This window comes from Peromyscus californicus, unplaced genomic scaffold (assembly GCF_007827085.1).
Source record: "Peromyscus californicus insignis strain IS unplaced genomic scaffold, ASM782708v3 Scaffold_3__1_contigs__length_106647218, whole genome shotgun sequence".
Taxonomy (NCBI): domain Eukaryota; kingdom Metazoa; phylum Chordata; class Mammalia; order Rodentia; family Cricetidae; genus Peromyscus; species Peromyscus californicus.
In genome coordinates, this window is record NW_026294551.1 from 103092672 (window position 1) to 103118187 (window position 25516).

General features: G+C 44.2%; 1 protein-coding gene across 6 annotated transcripts in view; it reads left to right on the forward strand.

The window, feature by feature from the left end:
• Nucleotides 1–25516, forward strand: part of Snx29 (sorting nexin 29) — a 473090-nt gene that overhangs the window by 43430 nt on the left and 404144 nt on the right. For 3 of the 6 annotated variants that reach the window (XM_052759505.1, XM_052759508.1, XM_052759511.1), the window contains exon 4: nucleotides 1248–1372. The exons of 1 other annotated variant lie outside the window; for it this stretch is intronic. In XM_052759505.1, coding sequence (XP_052615465.1) covers nucleotides 1248–1372 — 125 coding nt within the window. Of the gene's footprint in view, nucleotides 1–555; nucleotides 702–1247; nucleotides 1373–25516 lie in introns of those variants that run through there. 2 more of the 6 variants (XM_052759507.1, XM_052759510.1) reach the window with 2 other exon arrangements.

The window sequence follows — 25516 nt, forward strand, 5'->3', positions numbered from 1 at the left end:
CTACATAGTGGCAGCCCCCTGGAGCAGGACTGTGCCAGAAGTGGTGATGGGTGGAGCAGATAGCCTTGAAGTTAGCAAAGTTGATCCCTCTGTCTGATTTGCTGCCTTTTTGTCATATTGAGGTCATAACTCCAAGGCTACTGCCATCTGGTCACAGAATATTGGCCTGGCCATGCCTATTTCCCCTCCCCATGCCACCCTGGTCTAATTTCTTCCAAGTTCTGAGGAACTGAAATGTTTCGTGTGATCTCTGGCCTTACTTTTCTCCTCAGAGCAGTGCAGAGGCTTTGAGGTGGGCCCTTCTGTCTCTCCTGCCCTTTTCTTTCTTTTTGTTTCATTTCTTTTTTTCTTCCTCTTAAGTCAATCCTTCTCTCTGTCTTTCTCTCTAGTTTTGAGGCAGGTTTCACTAAGTAATCTTGTCTGGCCTAAAGTTTGCTGTGTAGACCAGGTTGACATTGAACTCACAGAGATCCAACTGCCTCTGCCTCCTGAGAGCTGGAATTAAAGGCTTGGGCCCCTGTGTCTCACCTTTTTTCCCACCTTTTATATTCCCAGAGCCCAGAACAATGCCTGGCACATAGTAGCTATACACTGGCTATGAGTGGAAGGACTCAGAAGGCATGGGCCAAGAACCAGACGCCCAAGAACCTAGGGAGGACCCTAGAATCCAGTGTGGTTGCCCTGACTTCATCTCTCCTCAGGCATGTTCTGAATCTCCCATTTTTTCAGTTATTGAGAAATTCAATTAAATGCACAGCAACTGTAATTTAATTGAAAATTTTGTCAACTCTAGAGAGGAGTTCACGATGTAATCTCTTATAATACAATAAGAAACAAAAATAAGAATTCACATGACAGTAAGTAACAGGCCATGAAATTATAGTGTTTCTGGTTTGGTAGGCTGTTGGATTCAGCCTCTGAAAATGTCATCTTGCTTTGTGCTTTGTAAACTCTGTGATGTGAATGAAGAGTTGAGACTTGTGAATTGAATGCAGTTCCCACAGGACTGATTTGTTTTTAAATTGACTTTGCATCACCTACTGGTTGGCACCCTTCCCCCTGTTCTTCAGGATGCCCCTGAGGGGCATCCCTGACTTGAATCAAACAAAAGTGGGGAGGTGGGGGGCTTTTGCAGCTTCCCGAGTCTGCAAATCCAGGTGTCTCCTGGCGGCCCACCTGCAGTACTGGAGCCCACTCTGCCGCTGCCACTTCCCAGGTGGACTGATGAGTCCCTGCTTCTCCTGCAGGGTGACCTGTCTGTGTGCCCAGTTTGAAGCTGTCCTTCAGCATGGCATGAAGAGGAGCCGAGGATTAGCGCTCACGGCTGCAGCCATCAAGCAGGCGGCAGGCTTTGCCAGCAAAACTGAGACAGGTACTTGACGCCCACTTCTGCCTTGCTGCCTTGTCTGTCTTTCCATAGCAGGCTCATGGTGTGGCCTGGGCCTGTGCTTGTGTGCCCAGAAATCCATGGAGTGAAAAACAGAAGCAAAACCAGTGCTGTCTGACCCCTTAATTTAAATGAGGTCATCTTTTGTATGTGATTCTCAGAGCCACATGTCACCAGCTCCTCTGGGTTTGGTTGTCTATAGCCACAGTGCTTATTCTACCAATGTGGTGTAGCAATTATCGGGAAATTAATAATTTGTTTTAATTTGATGCATGAGGATAGCATGGCACTACGTGATTAAATGTCTTCAGAGCTCAGAGTTCTGCTGTTACCCATTTCAGTGTTGTAAAGTACTGTCCCTGAGAATAGGGGACACTTGGTGCTTAGTGGGACCCTCCCCTCTGATAATCTTGGATGTACACTAACTCCTTCCAGTTCCCAGAAGTAGCATAGGCCTTTACTGCTCCCACTGTATGGGTGAAGAAGCCTGCAAGGTGGGTGCTCTGGCTATGACCTTGGAAATAAATTGTGTCATACAGAGATGTCTAGGTGTCTCTCCATCCTTCACATTTCAAAGGCAGAGTTTTTGAGAACCTTCCTGTGGTTGCCACCCCCAGTTCCTGACTCTACCTTGTCCTCATGCTAATGCTGAGGAAGACGCATCCTTTTCCCACTAGCCCTCCTTACACCAGGAAGGCAGAGCAGGTGTGTGGTGAGGGTATCTGGAAATCCGGCTAACTTCTCTCTTCTTTGAGACAGGGGTCTTCTGTGTACCTTGCCCACACAGCCTTGTCAGACGCCTTTGCCTCAGCAGAGGCTGAGCAAGTGGGGCTGCCTGCTCTTGTACTTTCAGCCTTTGACCTTGAGCTTGCAATCCTCCTGCCCCAGCCTCCTCCGTGTCAGGGGAACAGGTGAGCACCACACCACCTAGCTCGAGGCCTTCCTTATTTTTTCTCAGCTCTTCAGCAAACCTTTGATGCCTGTTTATCTAGTCGCTCATTTCTAGAAATGAACATGGTTCTGTGGATGGAGCAAGAGACCCGGCCTGGGGGCGGTTGCTTTCACTGCTGAGTTTCACACTCAATTGTCTTTAGTGGTCTCAGGTCTCCTTTAAGCCAGCAAAGGAGCCAGGCATGGTGGTACATACTTACAATTCCAGCACTAGGGAGATGGAGGCATAAGAATAAGAAGTTTGAGGCCAGCCTGGGCTGTGTGAGACCTTGTCTCAAAAACCAAAACAAACCCAAACCAAACCACCACCACCACCGCTGCCGCCGCCGCCGCCAACAACAACAACAACAACAACAACAACAACAACAAAAAAAAAAAAAAAAAAAAAAAAAAGAAGGGGGGCTAATCCTAAGAAATTCTGGGCCAAAGGCCTCTGTCTTTCAGTCAGCTTCCCCAGCTGCCTTGCCCACCTCGATATTGGTGACAGTGGTTTAGAGTGTGCTCTCTGAAGCTTTCCTGGGGTGCATCCTAAGCCTACAGGTGGGCCGAGTCAGTGTTTGGGCTGTTGGTTAAGGTTTTCCCAGAGTCCCCCGTGTTTGCCTCCTTTTCTCTTTGTTTTCATGACTTGGTGGATAGATTGTTACCTTAATCCATGGGGCCCTTGATTGCTTCCAGTGGGTGAGGTCAGCTGCTGGTCACAGAGGCAAGCTGTGTTTGGGCGATCGATCGTGACCTTGTGGGCACTCTCTCTGAGCCTCAGCACCCGGAGAACATGGTCTGTGAGGGTGGCTGGCAGGATGCGCCGACAGCTTCATTGGAAGCACTGACTTGTGTTGCTCGGATGAGTGACTCTTCCTCCCCCAGCACCCTGAACTCCCCGTTTCCCTCACCTCATCCTCCCTGAAGTTCTGACCTTTTGGCCACACAGGGAGATTAGCTCTTCCTGTTGCCTCACAGACTAGAATTTTTGTCTCTTGTTTCTTGACTCTCATACCAGGAAAGCCCTGATGCCTTTGTAACGTCCTCAGCCCCCAGTCCCACCTGCCTCAGCTTCGTTTTCCCTCTGTACCCTGGAAGTGGGGGCACAGGCTCTGCTCTGCTGCTGTCTGCTGACTTGGATGCACAGATTAGAAGCAGGGACAGAGCCGACTGGCTTAGCCCTGGGTGGCTGCCAAGGCTTCATTGTCATCTCTGTGGCTGCCTTCATTAACCATTCACTGGCTGCTAGACCGGCCTTAGCTGATTAAAGCCTTTTTCCTTGCAGGGAGTGATTAAAAGTCTCCCAAGGGAGGAGGGCTGGTGGTTTATCAGCTGAGATCAAGTTGGAGAGCCATGGGAGCAGCCCTCTGGGACAGAATGAGAAACGTGAAATCCAGAGAGGAGGATTGGGTAGATATGAGCCCCCTCCCCTATAACATAGCATAGGGGTTGTGACCTGTGGCTTAAGTTGGGCAGGGTTGACATTCTTCTCAGTGACTCGTCAGGCAGGAGCCTGTGGGGACATCTCCTCCCTGACCCTATGTTTCCTCATTGTAAGATGAGGCCATCATAGGCCCTGGTCCAGGTTCAGGGCAGCCGCATTTCAGTCATCTTTGATACTATCCTTGTTTACTGAATAATGACACAGGCTTATGTTAACCCCAGGAGGCTGCTGTATCAGCTCTGTTTACAGGTGAGAAGTATGGACCTCCCCAGCTGGGCATTAGCTCAGTGGTAGGGGGCTTGCCTTACACGTGCGAGCTCGTATGTTCAACCCAGCACCACAAACAGAACAAACTTATTTCCCTCTGAAGAGAGAGAAGCTCCACCTCAGAGTACTGACTGAGGTAATGATGGAGAAAGCTGTGTGCCTGCCAAGGATGTGGCTTATATTGGTCCTCTAGGGTTGGGCACAAGGATGACTGAGCTTAGTAACTTGGTTATTTAGTCACTTACTTTTAAGTTTCTAACATTTAGAAATTGTGGAATTTCATGTTGAAATAGGGTTTCTACCTTAAATTGCAACCTGCTGTCCCTTGGTACACTGGCAAGGGTGTTCCCCTCACACCAGGCACGGCACACCTCTCTCTTCCGCCTCTGAAGCCTGAGATAGTCTGGTTGTTGTCTGCTGTTCCTCGTCAGAATTGAGAGGAGGGTGCCTTGACTCCCACGCACTGACCCTTCACCTCTGCTCTTTTTAGACATGGCCCAGAGTAAAGAAACACATTCGAGCATGCGATTTGTGAGGACTCACCTTCCAGAGCCCCAGAGACCTGTGCTGTGGCCTGAATGGGGATGCTGTGCATGCATGTGTGTGTACCTGTGCATGCATGTGTGCGGGACAGAAGTAGATAGATGTTTCTTCTACTACCTTCCACCCTATTAGTTTCCCTGTTGTTGAGATAGGGTCTCATCACATCTGGAGCTCACCAGTTGACTAAACTGGCTGGCTAGTGAGCTTCAGGGATCCTCCTGCTTCTGTCTCCCAGTTCTGGGATTACAGGATTAACTTTTGCCACACCTGGCTGGCTGCTTTGCTTGCTTTAGTCAGAAGATAGTTGTGGTAGTTGGTTCTTTCTTTCTACTATGCATGTCCCAGGGATTGAACTCAAGCTTGGCAGCAAGCACCTTTACCCACTGATCCATCTTTTCATGTTGAAATAGGGGGTTCAGTCTACAAGTGACTTTTTTTTGAGAGTGTTGGGGATCCGAACTCAGGTCCTCATGCTTGTACAGCAAGTAGTTTTCTTTCCGAGTCGTTTCCCCAGCCCTGTGGTATAAGTTTGTAGCCTCAATTTTGATGAAACATTGACTATAAGGTAATACATAGAAGCATAAAGCAGCTCCATGTAGTTCACTATTCACTGGCCACTCATTCTCCTACCACTTGGGGTTGCCACCCCAGCCTTGTCTGGAGCTTCTCTGGTTTCTCACACAGGCCTTTGTTTTGCCTCATTTTAAAAGAAACTTCATGCCCTCATTTGTGTGTGATTCCAGTATTGTTCTGTGAGATTCTGTTGGGCTATGGGGTACCAGGAGCTGATCTGTCTCCACTGATGGTCAGGGTTTATGGCCTATTAATCTGCTTTACTAATGACTAGTTGGGGCCATTTTCACTTTGAAGCTGTTACGGGTAGTACCTCTGGAACTGGTTTTGTGTATTTTGGATGTGTATGTGTCTTGGAGGTAAATTAGTGTCATGGGGCTCACATACCTGAGCTGGAGACTGTGGATGAAGTTCAGCTTCTGTCAGTAGGTGGTCTACCAGACCTGGGGTGGTTCCACAGTCTGGCCTATACCTACGCTCATCTTCCAGGCTTTGTCATTTCCTGATGACTAATGTTGTTAACCCTGTTTCTCAGGCTTGTCTGCCGCCCAGATAACCTCTTTTATAAGGTTCAAAACTTTGGCCCATTTTTCTCTTGGGTTGCTGTTCTTCTAATCTACATGAGTTCTTGATATATTATAGATACAGACCCTTTTTATTCCCAGGACACAGGTTCTGCAAACTTCTCCTGCTCTGTAATTTACCCTGTCATGGTATCTTTTGATGGATGGAAGTACTCCATTTTCATAGCTTAATTTATCTTTCATCTTATCTGTTGGATTTTTATGAATGTGCTTAAGAAATCTTTGCTTATTCCAAAGCCATGAGGACTGTTACATAGTTGGTCAAGGACTGCGTGTGTGAGGGCTAGGATTTTATTCTTCCCTTACAGACATCTGACTGACGAAGGGCTATTTATTGACTGTATTCTTCAACTGCCCTGAAACATCCCTTGGGTCACAAATCAAGGGTCCAGGTTTTTTTAAATTTTTCTTCCAGACATTGTATCTTGATATTCTTGTAACCCTGTGCCAATAGCACCATTGTGACTGTCCTCCCAGCCAAGCACTGGCCTCTTGCTTGGGAAGGTCGGCTGTGTCCCCTTGCAAAAGGACTCTCCCAGCTGGGCCTGTTGACTCATGCAGGGGTGAGTGGGGAGGGTCAGCAGACTCTCGTCCTCGTCCGAGTACTCAGCCTCTCGCTACCACTTGTTGTTTGCAACTCTGCCTTAATTGCATGTGGAGGGGCTGCAGTGTATTGGGGTACATCTAAAGAAGGGGCTCAGTTTCTGCCTGCTAGAGAGAGGCTTTCCAGGGGTGGCCTGTTGGGGATGGGGAAGAAGCACCTCCACCCCTATAAGTAACCCATCCCCTGTGCTCTGTGAGGATGAACCGTAAGGAAGCCCAAGAAACTCATTGTTTCTCCAGAGTGAACTTTGGCAGAATCATGCCTTGGTTTGTCATTGACACCTTAGGAGGAGAGGTAGACAGTATGTCCTCATTAGGGTTTCTGTTGCTGTGATGAAACACCATGACTAAAAGCAAGTTGGGGAGGAAAGCATTTATTCAGCTTACACTTACTTCCACATCGCTGTTCATCATTGAAGTCAGGGCAGGAACCTGGAGGCAGGAGCTGATGTAGAGGCCATGGAGGGATGCTGCTTACTGGCTTGCTCCTCCTGGGATGCTCAGCCTTCTTTCTAATAGAACCCAGGACCACCATCCCAGGGGTGGCCCACAGTCTTCCATGGGCCACTAAGAAAATGCCCTACAGGCTTGCCTACAGCCTGATTTTCTGGAAGCATTTTCCCCACTGAGGCTCCCTCCTCTCTGATGACTCTAACTTGTGTCAGATTGACATAAAATTAGCCAGCACACAGTGTTTATGTCTCCCTAGGAAGGGATTTTAGCAACAGCACTTCGTCACCTATACTGTAATTTTAAGAGAAGCCTTTGTATCTGGTAAGTGTAAATCTTGTGTTTTATTGTTTTAGATGGTTTTGGCTGTTCATTGATTTCTTCTGCATTTTGAACCAACTTGTCCATTTCCACATATACAAAAACCTCTCTGTTGGAACCACAGTTGGGATCATATTGAATTCGGAGATCAATCTGGGAAGAACTCACATATTTGCAGTAATGACTATTCCAGCCTGTGAGTCTTAAGGAGCCCTGCTTTACTGGAGTCTATTATGACCAGATCTCAGGAACCCTCAAAAGACCACCATGGAGACTGAATCCCATATGTAAAAGCAAAGAGCCTTTATTTTCAAGCTTAGAGCTTGGACTCTTTCTCTCAGTGAGAGCAGAGAGCCCAGAGCCCAGGCAGGTTTTATCATAGCAGAGGATGGGGTAAGGGGATTTCCAGGGTTCAGGACCCTGATTGGCTGACATTTGTCTAGGGGTATATAGGGAATGTTTGGAATGTCAGGCATTTCCTCTTAGATGCAGGCCCCACTGGGTGGGGTTGGCTTATGGCTTTCCCTGGGTCCAGGTGTTGTCTGCCAGAATCTGTGGCCTCTAAGCCTATCATGGCAGCTGTGCGGTCAAGCTGTTTTGCCCCCTCCCCCCCACCAGGGTCCTATTATTTTGTAGTGTTTTATAGGCATTCATGAATGTTGTTGCTTAGAATTATTTCTATGTATTTGAGACTTTTTTGCTGCTAAAAGTAGCTTTTAAAAATAGTTTCCAATAATTTTTTATTGGTACCTAGATGTGCAGTTACTTTTTGTTTATTAATCATGTTTCTAACAACCTTACTAAAGTTGTCGGTTAGTTCTAGTATTTTTTAGAGTTTTTGGATTTATTCTTCCTTCCTTTTTTCTGTTTTAAATTTTATTTTGTTTATGTGTATATACATGTGTTTGTGTACATGTGCACATGCCTTTAGGTGTTTGTGAATGCAGGGGCACATGTGCCATAGCATGCATGTGGACGTCAGAGAATGCCCTTGCACATGTTTGAGAAGGCTCATTGTGTTACTTGCCTGACCCGTGGACTCTGGGTATTCTTTCGTTTTCGCCCGCATCTCCTCATAGGAGCTCTGCACCTGGCTATTTTCCACATAGGTCCTGGGAATTTGGACTCAAATCCTCTCACTCTTGCATGGTAAGTGACTTATACTGAGCCATCTCCCTAGCCTGCCTGCCTTTATTTTCTTGAGATAAGGCTTCTCTCTGTAGCCCAGGCTTAACTCAAAATCTTTCTTTTCTTGCCTCACAGATCCTGGGATTACTCATAGGTACTTCCACTTACAGCTTTCTTTTTGTGTTTGCAGCTAATGAACTTTTCTTTTCCTGTCTTGCTTTGTTGCCCTTCCAGTGTGCTGCTAAACAGTAGCAGAAATGTGGGCTTGCTTGTCACGATCCTGATCTCAGGGCACTTACACTCTGTCAGGGAGTTAGCTGTGAAGAAGAGTTTTTAATCCTCTTCTGGTGTGCATTTTATCATCTTCTGTTTCTGAATCTGTAGGGTTGAGGTCTCTGTGTTAGGGATCTGTTGAGGTTGAGGTCTCTGTGTTAGGAATCTGTTGAGGTTGAGGTCTCTGTGTTAGGAATCTGTTGAGGTTGAGGTCTCTGTGTTAGGAATCTGTAGAGATCCAGGTCTCTGTATTAGGCCATTTCTGCATTCCCAGAGCAAACCCAGGTTGTTCTTTTTATGTATCATTGGATTTGATTTTAAGATTTTTACATCTATTTTTGTGGAATGGATTGCTTGTTACTTGATTTTCCTTCTTTTTTGGGGGGTGTGTGGAGTGAGGTACAGGGTTACTCCAGTGTTCTGGTTGTCCTGGAATTCTCTGTAGATCAGGCTGGACTTGAGTCACAGAGATCTGCCTGCCTCTGCCTCCCCTGTGCTGGGATTAAAAATATGCAATACCATGCCCAGCTTTTGCTTGATTTTGATTTTTTTTCCTCCTTCTTGTTTTTTTTTTTGGTTTTTTGAGGCAGGGTTTCTGTGTGTAGCCCTGGCTTAGAACTACCTTTATAGACCAGGCTGGCCTTGAACTCACAGGGTTCTACCTGCCTCTGCTTCACAAGTGCTAGCATGAAAGGCATGGACCACCATTGCCCTTGATTTTTATTTTTTTTATTTTTTTATTTGCAACACTGGTTAGTCTAGCCTCATAAAACAAGGTGCTGAATGCTTGTTTGTATATAATAATTAACTTATGAAGAGACTGTGATTTCTCTCCCTCCATGATTATGATATATTATATCCAGTTGTATGACTGCCTTTAGGCAGATAAGATGGTAGGGTTTTATCAGTGGCTTTCACACTTAACTGTGGAAAGGATTGTCAGTGGTTTAGGCCTAAATGAAATGTCCTTGAGCCTGCAATTTCTTTGTAGAAAGTTTCCCATCACAGATCTCCTTTAAACCTATCAAGTTTATTGAAGAGAGGCTGCAACAAAAACTTAGCCTGTGGGACACAGGCGGGTGGAGATTCCAGCCGTGTGTAGCTTGGGCCTGAGCCGGGAACTGCAAGGCCACAGGCAAGTGGCTTTTTCATGAATTTGTGCCCCACCAGTTGGATGCCAGATATAACATGAATTTCTAAATGGTCTTTTAATAAAAACCTGGAGCCAGATATTGGGGTGAATGCTGAAAGATCAGTGAGACAAAGGAACAAGTCACTTCTTACCTCTAGGACTCCTCAGCCTGAAAAGCTTTCCTCAGCCAAAAGGCTTTAGTTCCTGTCTCCTCATGCCTTATATACCTTTCTCTGCCCACCATATCACCTCCTTTTTAGTGCTGAGATGAAAGGTGTGTGACTTCCCAAGCAAAGGCATGAGCTCTCAAGTGTTGCAATTAAAGGTGTGTGCCACCACTGCCTGGCTCTGTTTCCCTCCTAGACTGAGTCAATTTCATGTAGTACAGGGTGACTTTGAACTCACAGAGAAGGATCTCTGTCTCCTGAATGCTAGGATTAAAGGTGTGTGTCACCACTGCCTGACTGCCACCCCCCACCCCCCCAAGACAGGATTTCTCTGTGTAGTTTTGGTGCCTGTCCTGAATCTTGCTCTGTAGACCAGGTTGGCCTCAAACTCACAGAGATCTGCCTGCCTCTGCCTCCTGAGTGCTGGGATTAAAGGCGTGTGCTACCACTGCCTGGCTTGACCTCTATGTTTAATCTAGTGGCTTGTTCTGCCCTCTCATCTTCAGGCAAATTTTATTAGGGTACACAATATATCACCACAAATAGGTATAGAATTGTTCAGCTTTTCTGCTATATTACTTGGGAGTTTAATGAGTTGTGTTCTATAAGGAAGATGCCTATTGCTTTTAACATTTCAGATCTATTAGCTTGCAGTTGTTTATTGTGCTCATTTACCATCTTTACGGATGTTTTGGGGGTGTGGCATTTTTTTCAATTAAAAATTGGCAACTCATTTATTTCAAATACAGAAGTGTATTGCTTGCAGTTCCATGACTGGAAATCTGAGGTCAGGTGGTGGTCAGGTAGAGAAGCATTACTCTAATTATTCTTGATCAGTAAAAATCCAGGAGTCAGATATTGGGGTAAAAGTCAGGAAAATCAGAAGCAGAGAAGCCACCAGTCCTTCCTACCTGCGCCGTTCCTTCCTCCTAACAGAGAGTCAGATCCCTTTCCACCCCACCTTACTATTCCTCTCCTCTCTGTCCTCAGTCTTCCAAAACTTCTGTGATTAATTTTGTTCAACTAGTGGCTAATTCTGCCCTCTGATTCCAAGCAAGCTTTATTTGTCAGAACACGATGAAAATATCACACATTTACCCCCCCTTTTTTTTTTGTCTAAAGAAAGAAAGGAAGGAAGGGAGGAAGAAAGGAAGATTTTAACTAACATAGTAAAACCATATCCAATATATACAGTAACTATATACAAATATATACAGGTAAGAATTACATTAAAAATGTTCATTTGCATTTGACAAATTCAGAGAAAATATTCCATTATCTGTCTTATTTTGATAAGTTCAAAGTGTTATACCAAATTCACTTTCCATCCTAACTTGTTTACCAACCCAAAATGATCTTTTTGTAAGTCTCTCAACCTTATATACTTTACATCTGTTTTATGAGTTTCTTTTCTGAGTCTGGTAACAAGGAAAACTATAGCCATAATATCTAGTCTTCAACTCCATCAGAGCCCTGAGAAGGATATAATATTATCCGAGTAAATCAGAAGTGCAGAGTAAACAACTTCCAAAACTGAAAAATGACAGAAACAATTGGCTGCCTGGACAGTCACCTAAGGTTCCTCTGTAATATTGAAGTATCCATCTTCAGCCTGCAGGCCTAGAATATCTTGACAGACTTTTCTGTAAAGTAGGAATTTTGAAGGACTGTCCTACCTTGTTTTGGCAAAATTTGGCAGTTGCTTTCTTTTGTGTCCTGCTTGTCCAGTTTGGACACCATACTGTCAGCAGTCAAGGCAGAGGCAGTTTCCTGTCCAGTGGCTAACTTGCCACAAAGAAAGTAAATTTCATATGGAGTTTTTTCAATGCCCATCATCTTCTCTGAAGTAGATCAGTACTACCAGGAGTAGACATGTCTCATTGTCATAAAAAAACATTATGTTATTAAAACATCATAAATGTAATATTCTGTGGCTCTCTGAAGTATTTGAAGACTTCATGTCTATCTAAAATATGTTTGATCTTGAAAACATACCTAACATGATTACCAGTTTGATTGTAATAAGTGACTAACTACTAACCTGCATTTCTTTATTATTGTAAATAGTTTGTAACAATAACTTTCAACGACTAGAAATTCATATTACATTGTTAAATGAGCTGTATAGGTACAAATACCTTAAACAAGAGTAGAAACATATGTACGTACAGTAGGTTCTAACAAAAATAACCTTAAATTTGTATCAATGTACAAAAATCCATACCAATGTAAAATATTTGAGACTAGTAGTTGCTTTTTTGGTTTAAAGTAGATTCAATAATTTACCCGTTTATCCTATTTTTATATCTTCTATTTCTATATTAAGATTTTCTGGACTATCTAATAATACCATGAGAATAGCATATAATTCTGACTTTTGAACAGAATCATAAAGGCTTTGAGTCACTTAACATAAATTTCCTGACTTATAACCTGCCTTTCCTGATTTTTTTGCATCAGTATAGAATGTAGGGGCTCCAGAAAATGGTGTTCCCCATACAATGTGAGGAAGGATCCAATTAGTTTTCTTTATAAACTGAAGTCTTGCTTTTGGGATATTTGTTGGTAATCTCTCCCAAAAATTACTGCAAGATCTTTGCCAGTGTTCATCTTCTCTCCATAATGAGGAAATGTCAGCATTAGTAAAAAGTTCCACAATTTCTACTGGGTCTTTTCCTACTAATTGACGAAGTCTTAATTTTCCTTTCAGAATCAACTCAGAAACCTTTTCTACATAGGTCTTTAATTTTTTACTCTGTGTGGTAAAAATATCTTTTCTAAGGTATTGTCTTCTCTCTGCATTAGAATTCCTATAGGAGAATGCGTAGAAGGTAAAATAAACAGAAAGCAATCAAGCTCTGGATCCAGATGATCCACATGTACATCCTGTAATTTCTTACCAGAGTGAAGTCTATCAGCCTCAGCTGATAATGTTCTTGGACTATTTAAGTCCTTATCACCTTGTAAGGCTTGAAATACATTACTTTGTTCTTGAGCTGCTAATCCAATTGTAGGCTGTCATTTCCCAGTAATTTTTGAAAATCATTAAGATTTCATAATTGATCTTTCCTGATTTGTACGTTCTGTGGTTGAATTTTTTGTAAGCCTATGTTATTTTTTTAAATTTTTTTTAAAGATTTATTTATTTATCATGTATACAGTATTCTGTCTGCATGTATCCCTGCCCCCCAGAAGAGGGCACCAGATCTCATTATAGATGGTTGTGAGCCACCATGTGGTTGCTGGGAATTGAACTCAGGACCTCTGGAAGAGCAGCCAGTGAGTGCTCTTAACCTCTGAGCCATCTCTCCAGCCCATAAGCCTATGTTATATCCTAGGTAATTAATAGCATCTCCTATTTGTATTTTTTTCAGGAGCAATTTGTAATCCCCAAGAAGGCAAAATTTTTTTTTTACTTCTTCAAATGTTTTCTCTAAGGTATCTGAGTCTGAGTCTCTAAGGTATCTGAGCTAGTAAGATATCATTCATATAATGGTAAATTATAGATGGAGGAAACTGATTATGAATTATTTCCAATGGCTGTTGTACAAAATATTGACAGAAGGTGGGACTGTTTAACATTCCTTGTGCAAGAATTTTCCACAGATATCTTTTTATAGGCCAGGAATTACTATAAGTAGGCAATGGAAGGCAAATTTTCCTCTATCCTGTTCTTGCAAAAATATAGTAGAAAAGCAATCTTTTAAATCAATCACTATAATAGACCATCCTTTAGGTAATAGAGAAAGCAGGGGAATTCCAGGCTGTAAAGAGCCCATTGGCTGAATTACCTTATCAATAGCTCTTAGAACTGTTACCAGTCTCCATTTTCCAGATTTCTTTTTAATAAAAATACAGGAGAATTCCAAGGACTGGTCTATTCTTTAATATGTTGAGTGTTTAGCTGTTCCTGTACCAACTGTTGTAAGGCCTGTAATTTTTCTGATGTCAAAGGTCATTGTTCCATTCAGACAGGTTTGTTAGTTAGCCATTTTAAAGGTAGGGCCGTTGGAACCTTCAAAGATCAGCAACTGTTGTGTCCTGTTTATGACAACCTGAATGGTCGGTGACTGTTCTTATAATAACTTTTAATATTTCCCCCAGAAACGTATGTTAGTTTATGGTTCTTTTCTGAAATTGGAGGAATGTTAATTTGGATATTCTATTGCTGTGACAAATCACATCCCCTTAAATTTATTGCTATGTAAGCTACAAATGGCTTTAATTTTCCTCTGTGTATGGCTTTAATTTTCCTCTCTGTTCTTCCCGGCCCTATACATTCAATCCATCTCAAGCTTTGTTTTACTTCAGATAAAGTTCCAATCCCTAAAAGCTGAACATTTACCTCCTGAAGGGGACAATGTGGATGCCAAAATTCTGGTGCAATTATTTTTACATCTACACCTGTATCTACGAGACTCTCAATTTTAATGTCATTTATCTGTATTGTTAACTTTGGCCTTTGATCGTTTATAGAAGTTAACCAAAATTTTTGTTTTATGGTATCTCCTGAAAATTTTGTTTTATCTTCTAAAGCTGTTCTGTCATCCAGAGCAGAATGATTTTTTACAATAGGCACTAGGTCCTTTAATTGCTCTGTGGAGGAGAGTCTCCCTCCCGTGGTGACAGGGAATAATTGAACCAAATTTGACATGGAGGCCTGTGTGAGGCCTCCCAAGGCATTTCCCAGTGATGAAGATTACCCTGTTTGTCTGTTGTTGATCTGCATTCATTGGTTCAATGTCAGTCTTTGCTGCACCTTCTACTTACTCTGTTTGGATTATCTCTAGAAAAAAACATTGTTTCTTGGAATGCCCTGCCTACAATTCCTTTTTAAATGGCCTTGTTTACCACAATTAAAACATTTGACATTTTGATTTCTCTTCAAGCTTCTGGAAATCACCTCTCTTATCCAAGTATCATCATGGTTATGAGATTCAATACTGACTATATGTTGGATCCATTCTTCTATGGGTGCTTTATCTTTAAAATTATCCTTTTTCATTATGAATTAGCATTTTCTTTTTCTTTTTCTTTTCTTTTTTTTTTTTTTTTGAGACAGGGTTTCTTTGTATAGCTTTGGCGCCTGGGTCTCACTGGATCTCACTCTGTAGACCAGGCTGTCCTCGAACTCACAAAGATCCGCCTGCCTCTGCCTCCCAAGTGCTGGGATTAAAGGCGTGTGCCACCATTGCCTGGCCATGAATGAGCATTTTCAAAAGCCAAAATTCGATTAATATTCATCTAACTTCTGGATCTGATGTCATTCCATTTACAGCTGAAGTCAGTCTTTGCAAAAATTCAGTGAATGCTTCTTTTGGGCCTTGTATAATTTTAGTCAATGGCTCTGTCCTCTTTCCTGATTCTTGAAACTTGCCTCAAGCATTCAAAGCTGCTGTTTGGTATGGGAACAAGATATGAACATCAAATGTAACCTGCCTTTCCACGTCAGCATAACAACTCTCACCAAGGATTTGATCTTAGGAAATCTGATGACCTCTAACTCTACCTTGCTCTTCAATTATCCTAGCTTTATCTCTCCACCAGGTCCTCCACTCTAACTGAGGACCAGATTCCAATACTGCTGTAACTAAGTCTTTCCAATCTTGTACAATAATTCTGTTTCTAGTGGACCATGAATTTAACATCTGCTTCACAAAAGGTAAATGCATACCATATGAAACTATTGCTTCCTTAAGTCTCTTCAAATCTAACATTTGTAGAGAATCCCAGTTAGTTTCTGCATAGCCTTGGGGGTGCCTATCATCTGGTGGTTGTTCTTGAATGGTAATTGGCTAAATTAAGGTTGGTTTTCTAATAACCTTGGGTTGCTCCCCTTCAGTTTTATAATGTAATGGTGTGGTAATTTCTCCTCTAAACTCCTCTGTCTGTGTGTGAATATTTTCGTTAGTTTCATTAGTCTGTCTTTCTAAGGATTGTATCTTAGTAGTCAATTTTTCTTTTTTGGCACTGATATATATCAAACAACTTTTTTCAGGGATAATATAAGAATTACCAAATGATAATTGACATGTCAATCCCAGCTAAGTTTATTATCCCTTCATTTAATCATCCTATCTTCAAATCATCCATTGTAGAACTATATAGAGAGCTAACTCCATGCGTTGTAATGTTTCCCATTTTTAATGTGGGGGAAAAAACCCTCTTCAACCCTCCCCACCTTTTTTTAAATCTAATTCTTCCCTTTAAGATTTCCCTGGTGTCAGCCTGGGCAGCAATGGAGCAAACCTTTAATCCCATCACTCAGGAGGCAGAGCCAAGCAGATCTCTGTGAATTCAAGGCCAGCCTGGTCTACAGAGTGAGATCCAGGACAGGCACCAAAACTACATGGAGAAACTCTGTCTTGAAAAACCAAAAAAAAAAAAAAAATTCCCTGGTGTCTCACTAGATCTGATGATGATGACAGTGAAGTGTGAGGCTGGCTGAAGCTGTGTAGCACACCTGGGCAGAGAACACAGATGGTGTGCTGCCCAGCTTGAGCGTAGTTGTAAGCTGGGAGTATGATGTGGTGGTTGTAACAACAATAGAAGACAGAGTGGATATGGAAGCAGTTAACCAGGTATGGCAGCCTGAGGAGACAGTTCAGGGGAAGCCCACAACCCACGAGGAAAAGGAGCCAAGGACACAGGGAATGTATGACAGGCTGGAGGGAGCACACACAGCTGCATGAAGGCAGAGCCGGCCATTATTGGGATACTAGCTCTGAAGGCATTTGGACCCTGGGCACCTGTGGAGTTTGGGGCCTGTGGGGACTGGTAGAGTGGTTGTAATAGGAAAGTCCCAGACTTCCTCAGAGTGCGTGGGGCAGAAAAGAAAAAGTCAACCAGCTGCGTGGCAACTCTGGAAGGTCCAACTCCTGAGTGCAGCTCTAATGGGTGCCAGTGGCTGCAAAGCCACAGGCAAGTGGCCATCTCATGAATTTGTGCCCCAATAGTTGGATGCCACATGAATTCTCTGAAGAGGGTAGTTGTAAACAGCAAACCTGGCTCCACCTGGAGCCTTGGGTCCTGACTTGAAATATGATCTTGCTTTTTCTTCTGTGTGTGCTGATCCCGAGGAAGCACTTCCCAGAAGATTTGGTCTTCATGATGTTGGTCTTGTCTTAATCACCGCTGATTCTTCAGCCTCAGCTGACCAGAATCAGAATCTTAATTCAAAATATCACATAAATGGCCCTGATAGTCTTTGCTTCCCTCTGAAACCTCACAAGCCATCCAACACTGGCCACACTGTTCCTGTCGTTACCTGCCATGCTCTCATACTAGCTTATTAAGCTCTAAGCACTTAATGGCTTTTCTAGTCCAAAGTTCAAAGTCCTTCCACAGTCCTTGGAAAACATGGTCAGGTTTGTCACAGCAGTATCCTACCAGTCTGGTGCTAATTTCCAAATGTCTAACATGAGGGACCCAGAGAGGCTTCAGGTGGAGTCCTTGAGGGTGTCTTTAGGACTGCTGGCTTAGAACCCTGGGAAAATGTGCTGATCAGTTTATTATCAACTTGGCATTAGAGTCATCTGGGAAGAGGGAACCTCAATTGAGAAACTGCCCCCATCAAATTGGCGTGTAGACAAGTGTATATACATATTCTTTATTAATGAGTGATATGAGAAGAGGCCCAGCCCACTGTGGGAGGTGACTCTGAATGGGTCCTGAGTGGTACAAGAAAACAGGTTGAGCAATATTTGGAGAGTAAACCAGTAAGCATCATTCCTCCATGGTCTTTGCCTGAATTCTTTCCCTGACTTCCCTCAATGGACCATGAACCAAATAAACCCCCTCTTCCCCGAGTTGCTTTTGGTCATGGTGTTTCATCACAGCAGTAGAAACTAAGCCAGCTAGAGGTGGCAGAGCTGGGATTCCTGCTCAGGTCTCTGGTGTGATTCTGAGGTTCTGGTGTTGATTATCTGGGATGACTTGTTGCACCAGAAAGAGGACCTCCTGGTGATCATGACTTCACTCTGAATTCAGGAGCAAGTTAAGCAGCACATATGGAGCAACCTATGGTCACTTAAGGTGGAGTTCAGCTTTGTAAATAAAGTTTTATTGGAACCCAGCTGCAGTCACTTGTCACCATTCTGTTTGTGGCAGTTACTACAGAGACCATGTGGCCCATAAAATGTAAAATGTTTACTCTTTGTCCCCGTGCAAACAAGGACAGCCCACCCCTGTCTTCTAGAAGAAAGGACAGGAGATTTCACTTTATCTTACAGTATCACATTCAGTGGTCCATTGTCCTATTCCATCTGAGATGTAAGCTTTGTGAAGACACAACACCACGTCTTCCGGGTCCTTGGCTCCTAGTGTCTGGAAATACAGAGGTTCTTCAGGAGAAGTATGCTCATTAAATGGCACCATCTTGCTTGGTTTCTTCGGAACCTTGTACCAGGATCACTCTAGAAGTGTAGTGTTATTTGAATGCTAAATAGTCTTATTTATAAAAAACCTAGAGCCTGACATTGGAGTGAAAGCTGAAAGATTAGAGAAGCAGAGCGAGCCACAACCACCACCTCTTACCTCACCAACTCCTCAGCTTGAAAGAGCTCCAGCCGAAAGGGCTCCTAGCTGAAAGGGACTCTTCTGCTGAAAAGCCTTAGTTCCTGTCTCCTCACGCCTTATATACCTTTCTCTGCCCAACACATCACTTCGTTTTTTAGTACTGGGATTAAAGGCATGTGAATCCCAAGTACTGGCATTAAAGGTGTGTGCCACCATTGCCTGGCTCTGTTTCTCTCCTAGACTGAGTCAATCTCATGTTGTCCAGGGTGGCTTTGAACTTAGAGATCCAGATGGATCTCTGCCTCCCAAGTGCTAGGATTAAAGGTGTGTGCCACCACTGCCTGACATACACGTTTAATCTGGTGACTTGTTCTGTTCTCTGATCTTCAGGCATATTTTATTAGGGTACACAGTATATCACCACAGTGTAATAGTTCCTTTCTTGTTTCTTCCAGAATGCCTGGGAGAAGCAACTTAAAGGAGGCATGTAATTATCTTGGCTCATGCCTTTAGAGGGTCCCAGTCTGTCACAGTGCAAGAACTCCTCACGTCATTGCAGCCCCTGTGTCCATCTGCTGGGTCTCATGTCTGACAGGTTCCACAGTCTCTCAGAACAGTGCCACAGCTGGTGACCAAGTGTTCAGACACATGACTATCTCTAAGTCCTAATTGGAAGTGGTAGATTTTTGGACAAAATAAAAATTAATTAAAACTGTCCCAGAAATTTATGAAAGCTTGGCTTATAGTCAATGGGCTGCAAGTCCTACCAGCTCACAGGAGCGCAGTGTGGAAGAAAGGTCTTTCCTGCCACACTGGAGGTATGGGAAGAAGCTCAGCCGCGGTGTTTGGGATGCTCTGCCGTTGGTGGTTGTTGTTCCTTCGTTACTAATGTTGCTTTGTGTAGAAGCAGGCCATGGCAGGGTGATAAGAATGGTTAGAACATGCTGGAGACACAGTTGGTGTCACTGAGCCACCTGGTAGAGTGTGATCCTCCTTGTCTGCTCGGTGGCCGTGGGCATCAAGGACCTTCTACTCTTACCTTGAAACACTACCTTGTCCTGTTTTCTGCAATGCCACAGTGACTAGAGACACTTTCTGCTTCCCTGCTGTTTGTTCTTGGCTCATCATTTCCACACTTACACACTCCGATATTATTAATACCATATTTCTACACATGCTGTTTCCATTCAGTTATGTTTTTCTTTCTACGAGACAGGGTCTTGCTGGGTAGCCTTGGCAATTGTTATACTTTCTATGTACTCCAGACAGTCCTATTGAAGTCCCCGGCCAGAATCCTTATTGTCACCCATATTTGTTCCTGGGTTCCTTATTAGATGACTCTCTTCATCCTAGTCTTCTAGATGCTCCCAGACCTGTCCCCAGAGTAACTCCTTACATAGATAGCACTGTACTTTGCCTCTCGTCTTGGTTAGCTCCAGTGAGCTCTACCTTCACATGGCTTCAAGGGCCTTCTTAAAAGTTCCCTTGTCCCCAGTTCTCCAGATGTAAAGGTCTGTGGTAGTGTTGGTATGGATTGTGTGCTCCTTGCCATGGCTCTGAAGGTTCTGGCTCCTACCAGCTTACCTGCTCTCTCTTCCCTCTCACTTGCCCCTGGCTGAACTGCAGCTCACAGGTGGAACACTGTTGCATTTGCACTCTGCAAAAAACAGGCCTGACCCCTACACACTCCCCTCCTGCTGTGGCTCCTGCCTTGGGACCTCTGTGGCTTTCCCATAGTTCATCAGTGGAAGCGAGTGCTGGGTACTGTGAGGAATGGATTTTTGCTACCACACACTGTCTTTTGAGGGCTTACTAATAAAGGTGGTTAAATCCCTCACTTTTTAAACTGTGTTTTTTGTGTGTGCTGGCTTTGAACCTAGACACTGTATCCTAAGAGTACACCCTTACCACTGATTTATTTATACCTCCACATCTCACATTTTAAGTAGTATTTCTGGCTTCTACTGTCCTGAAATTCTTCAAGTTTGGAAGTACTTTCCCCACCTCTGTTTATCCTTTAAAATGAAAAAAAGATATTGAATTAAAATACAGTTACATCAATATTTTCTGAGACAAGCTGGTAGGATCAGAACCTTTAAAACCATGGCAAGGAGTGCATCATTTTCCCCCTTCTCTTTCTTCCAGCCCTCCCATCCCCACCCCATGTCCTTCTTTCTTCTTCCTCTTAAATTCGTGGCCTCTTTTTCTTTAATTATTGTTATTGTTTTATACACACACAAACATATAAATGTAATCTACTGAGTCTGTTTAGTGTTGCTTGTTTGTATATGATTTCAGGGCTGACCACTTGGTATATAAACAAATAGGAGGCTTATCCCTAAGGGGAAGATTGCTTCTCTCTCTCAGCAGTGGTTAGTTGCCCCTGTAGTTGTTTGTCTAGGGGCAGGGCTCCTCAGAATTTCCCTATTTCTTTTTTTTTGGAGCTGAGGACCGAACCCAGGGCCTTGCGCTTGCTAGGCAAGCGCTCTACCACTGAGCTAAATCCCCAACCCGAGAATTTCCCCATTTCTTGATAGTGTGTCTATTAGTGGTGTTGTTGTGTCTTGTTTAGGCAGCCATTTTGTTTTGTTGAAAAAGTTTTTTTCCTATTATCTTCTTTACACCCCCAATTCTTTCCCATACTCCTGATGGTTAATACAGATTATCAGTTTAACAGGATCTAGAGTCACCTGGGAGATGAACCTCGGGACCTGCCTGCGAGGAGTTTATTTGCTTACGTCAGATGAAATAGGAAGACCCACCCTAACTGTGGGCAGCACTATCCTAAGAGCTTGGTTTTGGGGAGAATGAAAAGGAGGCAGCTGAGTGCAGCATCCCTTGCTATCTCTTCCTGAGGGATGCAGGGTGACCAGCCACTTGAAGCTGCTGGGGCCTTGGTGGATGGTTCCTTGAACCATGAGCCAGATTAAACCTTTCTGTCCTTGGGTTGCTTTGGTCAGGGCATTTCATCAACAGGAAAAGTAACTAGAACACTCCTAAGCAGAAATTTCTATGCCCGTGTCCTTGTGAAAAACTGAGGGCTGGCAAGGAGTCTGAGTGGTAAAGTGCTTGATGCACAAGCATGAAGACCCGAGTTCAGGTACCAGTGGGCGTGTGTACGATCCACCGTTGTGGGTGGTGGGACAGGCAGACCCTGTAGTCTGGCTAGCTAGCCAGTCTAGTGAAAATAGCGAACTCTGGGCTCGGGAATGGACCTGTCTTGGAAAATAAGGTGGAAGCCCGTGAGTGGGCTCAGTGTGTACAGACCTCAGCCGTGCGAGCTTCCCAACCTGGCACCAGTCTCACGTAAAGGTGGAAAGAGAGAAGTGACTCCTGTAGGTTGTCCTCTGACCTCCACCCTCTCAGACATGACCCCACATCATGTACTTTGTACATACAAAGTGGAGAGCAGGAGATGAAGATTCCTGATGTTGGATACTGGCTTCAACTGGTGCACACAAAGTGAATGCACTCTCACACACGTGCATACACACCATACACAATTATGGTAAAATAAGCATAAAACATATCATCCTAACCATTGACAGTCTGAACCTTGGGGCTGGAGAGACAGCTCAGTGGTGTAGAGTGTTTGTTGCTCTGGCAGAGGACTTGGATTTCATTCTTGGTACCCACATGGTGCCTCACAACCACCTGTAGCTCCTGCTCTAGGGGATCAGACACCTCTTCTGGCCTCCGTGAACACCAGTCACACACATAGTACACAGACACACATACAGGCAAAACATGAACACACCTGGAATACATATAAAAAAGAGACAATCTACAGCTCAGTGATATTAGATACTTTTCCACATGGCAAAATTCCAAAAACTGAAATGATGAACTCATTAAAATGCTGATACTAAGTCCCAGCCCCTAACCCCCAGCCCCTAGCAGCAACCATTCTACTTCTGTCTTAATGAACTTGACTAATAGAGGTACTTCGTGTGTGTCTGGCTTCATTTACCATAATGCCTTCCCCCTACCCCATAGTGTCACCCCTGGTTAAGGCTGAGTACTATTCCAGCAGATAGAGAAACCGTATTTTCTTTTCCTGGTCGACACTTGGGTTGCTTGTTGGCTGTCGTAAGTAATGTTGCTATGGGCATGGGTAAATAAGTATTTGTGCTTTTTTGCTTTTAGTTCTTTTGATATTTGTCCAGAAGTGGGATGGCTGGATCTTCTGGTAATCTTATGTTTAATATAAAATTTTCTTTTATTTGTATGCTGTGTACATGCACCATTGCACATGTGGAGGTCAAAGGACAACTTGTGGGCAATGTTTTTCTCCTTCACCAAGTAGGTCCTGGGGACCAAACTCCAGTGATCAGGCTTGGTGGTAAGGGCTTTTGCTGTGGAATCATTTCCCATCTCACTGACCTTTTTTAAAATAAAACTTTACTTACTTAGAGAGAGAAAGAGAGAGTGTGTGCGTGTGAGTGAGTCTGTGTGTGTGCATGGGGATGCAGCATTACATGTATGAGGTCAGAGGACGACTTGGAGTCAGTTCTCCTCTTCCTCCTGGGCTCCAGTACTGGGACTCAGGTTGCTCGGTCAGCACCCTCGCCTGCTGAGCAGTCTCTGGCCTTGTGTTTAACACTCTGAGGAAACACTACATTGTTCTAGTGCTGCAGAACTAGTGCTGGCATCCACTGAGCAGCGCAGAGAGGCTGCAGATGCTCCACACCCTCCAGATGCTGAGTCCAGAGCGTTTCTGTGGTGGGTCTTAGTCATTCCCATCCCTGTGCTTTCTAGAGTCGTCCTCTTACTTTTTCTTCTTCTTCTTTTTTTTCGAGACAGGGTTTCTCCACATCTCTTTCTTGCCTTAAAAGCCCCACAAAAGCCGGGTGGTGGTGCCACTCATCTCTAATCCCAGCACTCAGGAGGCAAAAAGGCAGGTGGAACTCTTGAGTTCGAGGCCAGCCTGGTTGGTCTAACAGAGTGAGTTCCAGGACAGTCAAGGATATGCAGAGAAACCTTGTCTTGAAAACACAAACAAACCAACAACAGCAACACCCTACAGAAACTAACAGCCATTCAAATGGACATGCAGTGTTATGTTACTGTTTTCTCTTTAGAAATTTCAGCTTTCTTTCCTTGAGCTCCCTACCCAGTTCACCCCAACTGTGCCTCAGCAGTCCCTGTGAAGCCTCCCAGTGGTGCCCTGTTCTCTTGCCTGTTGCTTTTCCTGGAGGGAAGGGGCAGGGTCCAGCCTCACTTATCCTGTAGCTTAAAGTATGTACATCATAGAGGTGACCAAGGACTGTGTCAAAATCCTGACTGAGGCGAAGGGCTAGTTTTCCTGGGAAGCCACCCCCAGCCCTCTGCTGTCCCCACACCTGTCAATTGGACACTGGCTTCTTGAACCTCGGTGGGGATTTTTGAAAATGGTCCACTGCACTTCACTCAAAGCAGAGCATATTTTTATTCACCGAGTCCCCTTGGGCAATGACTTCATTTCTATAGAACACTGATTTCTGAGGAAGCTGCATGTGCCAGGAGAGCCTGGCCTGTCATCTTGGTTGGAAGGGGAAGTCCGCTCTGTCACCGTCCACTCGGTGTGGTGCTTTCAGTTCCGTCTTGGGGTTTTGCTGTTATTGTCATGAACTTGCAAATCTACTTCTGGTGGAGAGGCCTCGGAAGGATGTCTGCCAGTGGTGAGGGAGAGTACCAAACTGTGTCCAGGGTTACTGACGGAAGGGGCTAGCGGTAGTAAAGAGTGGCTGGTCTTATGGGGAGAGCTGTTGGCATGCTGTTCCTCAGCCTATGGGCCCTAGACTGTGAGGATGTTCATGGGGTCTTGGGGATGGGCCTTGACATCTTGGTGGTGCAGAGTCAGTGCCAGTGCAAGGGACGTGAATGCATGAGTGGGTCCCAGTATGTTAAATTCTGGGTGCTGAGGCAGGAGGATTGCAAGTTCAGAGATCCTGTTTCTAAAGAAAAGCAGTCTGGTATATCTGACTAATGTCTCTTGGGGATGTTGTGACCACTGGCTCTCAAAGGTATCTATTTTTGATGTGTCATGAATGAAGGCTCATATTTGACACCTGAATTGTCAATTTTTAGACATGATTATCGGCTTGGAAGTTCTGTGAGTCCTTCACTCCTCTCAGGGTGACTATGTCTCTTCAAAGAAGATGAAGTGCACATCTGAAAGGACATGAGTCACGAGTTTTAAAAGCCCTGCTTCCTGGGCCCGGGGGACAGCAAGGTGGGCTGCAAGCATGAGGACCTGAGTTCAGTCTCCAGGATCCATGTAGAGAATGGGGTGTGGCTGTCATGCCAGGACCATGACGGGTAGAAACTAGAGGGTTGCTGGGGTTTGCTGGCTGCTAGCCTAGCTTAAAGTCAGCGAGAGACTCTGTCTCAAAGGACTGAGAGAGGGAATGAAGCAGGACACCCGTATCCTCCTCTGCCTCCTTGTATGTACACGGGTGCATATATGTGTATGAACAAGTGCATACCACATGTTCATACACAACACACATGTACCACTCACATCACACGTGCAAAAAATAACAGGGAAGACTGTATATATATATTCCTATTTTCTATACTGTTTAACATGTTCCAAACTTTTTCGTACAGCCATGAGAAGGAGTGAAAAGTTGGGTATGATGGTACATGACTATGATCCAAGCACTCCAAATGCTGAGGCAGAAAGATTTTAAGTCTGAGGTTAGCTACATAAAAGAGTACCAGGCCAGGTTATTATAAATATAGCAAGTCTCTGGGTTGTTGGGGAGGTAGGTGGAGAAAGAGGGAGGTAGGAGGGAGGGGGAGAGAGAGGGAGAGGGAGAGGGAGAGGGAGAGGGAGAGGGAGAGGGAGAGGGAGAGGGAGAGGGAGAGAGAGAGAGAGAGAGAGAGAGAGAGAGAGAGAGAGAGAGAGTTAGACAGTTCGATTTGGTGGTGTATTCCTGTAATTCCAGTACTCAGGAGGTAGAAGCATTAGTTCGTCTCAGCTATGTAGTGAATTTGAAGCCAGCCTGGAATATACCAAGTTATACACTAGCCAGGGCTATAGAATCAGACACAGTCTCAAAACAAAACAAAACAGCAGTCAAGAAAAAAAATGTAATTAAGCACTAATACATTAACACATGCCATAATGTTGAGGAATCTTCAAAAGCATTGTACTAAGTCACAGACATGCAGATACCATAGAGACCACTGACAGAGGTGCCTGGAATAGTA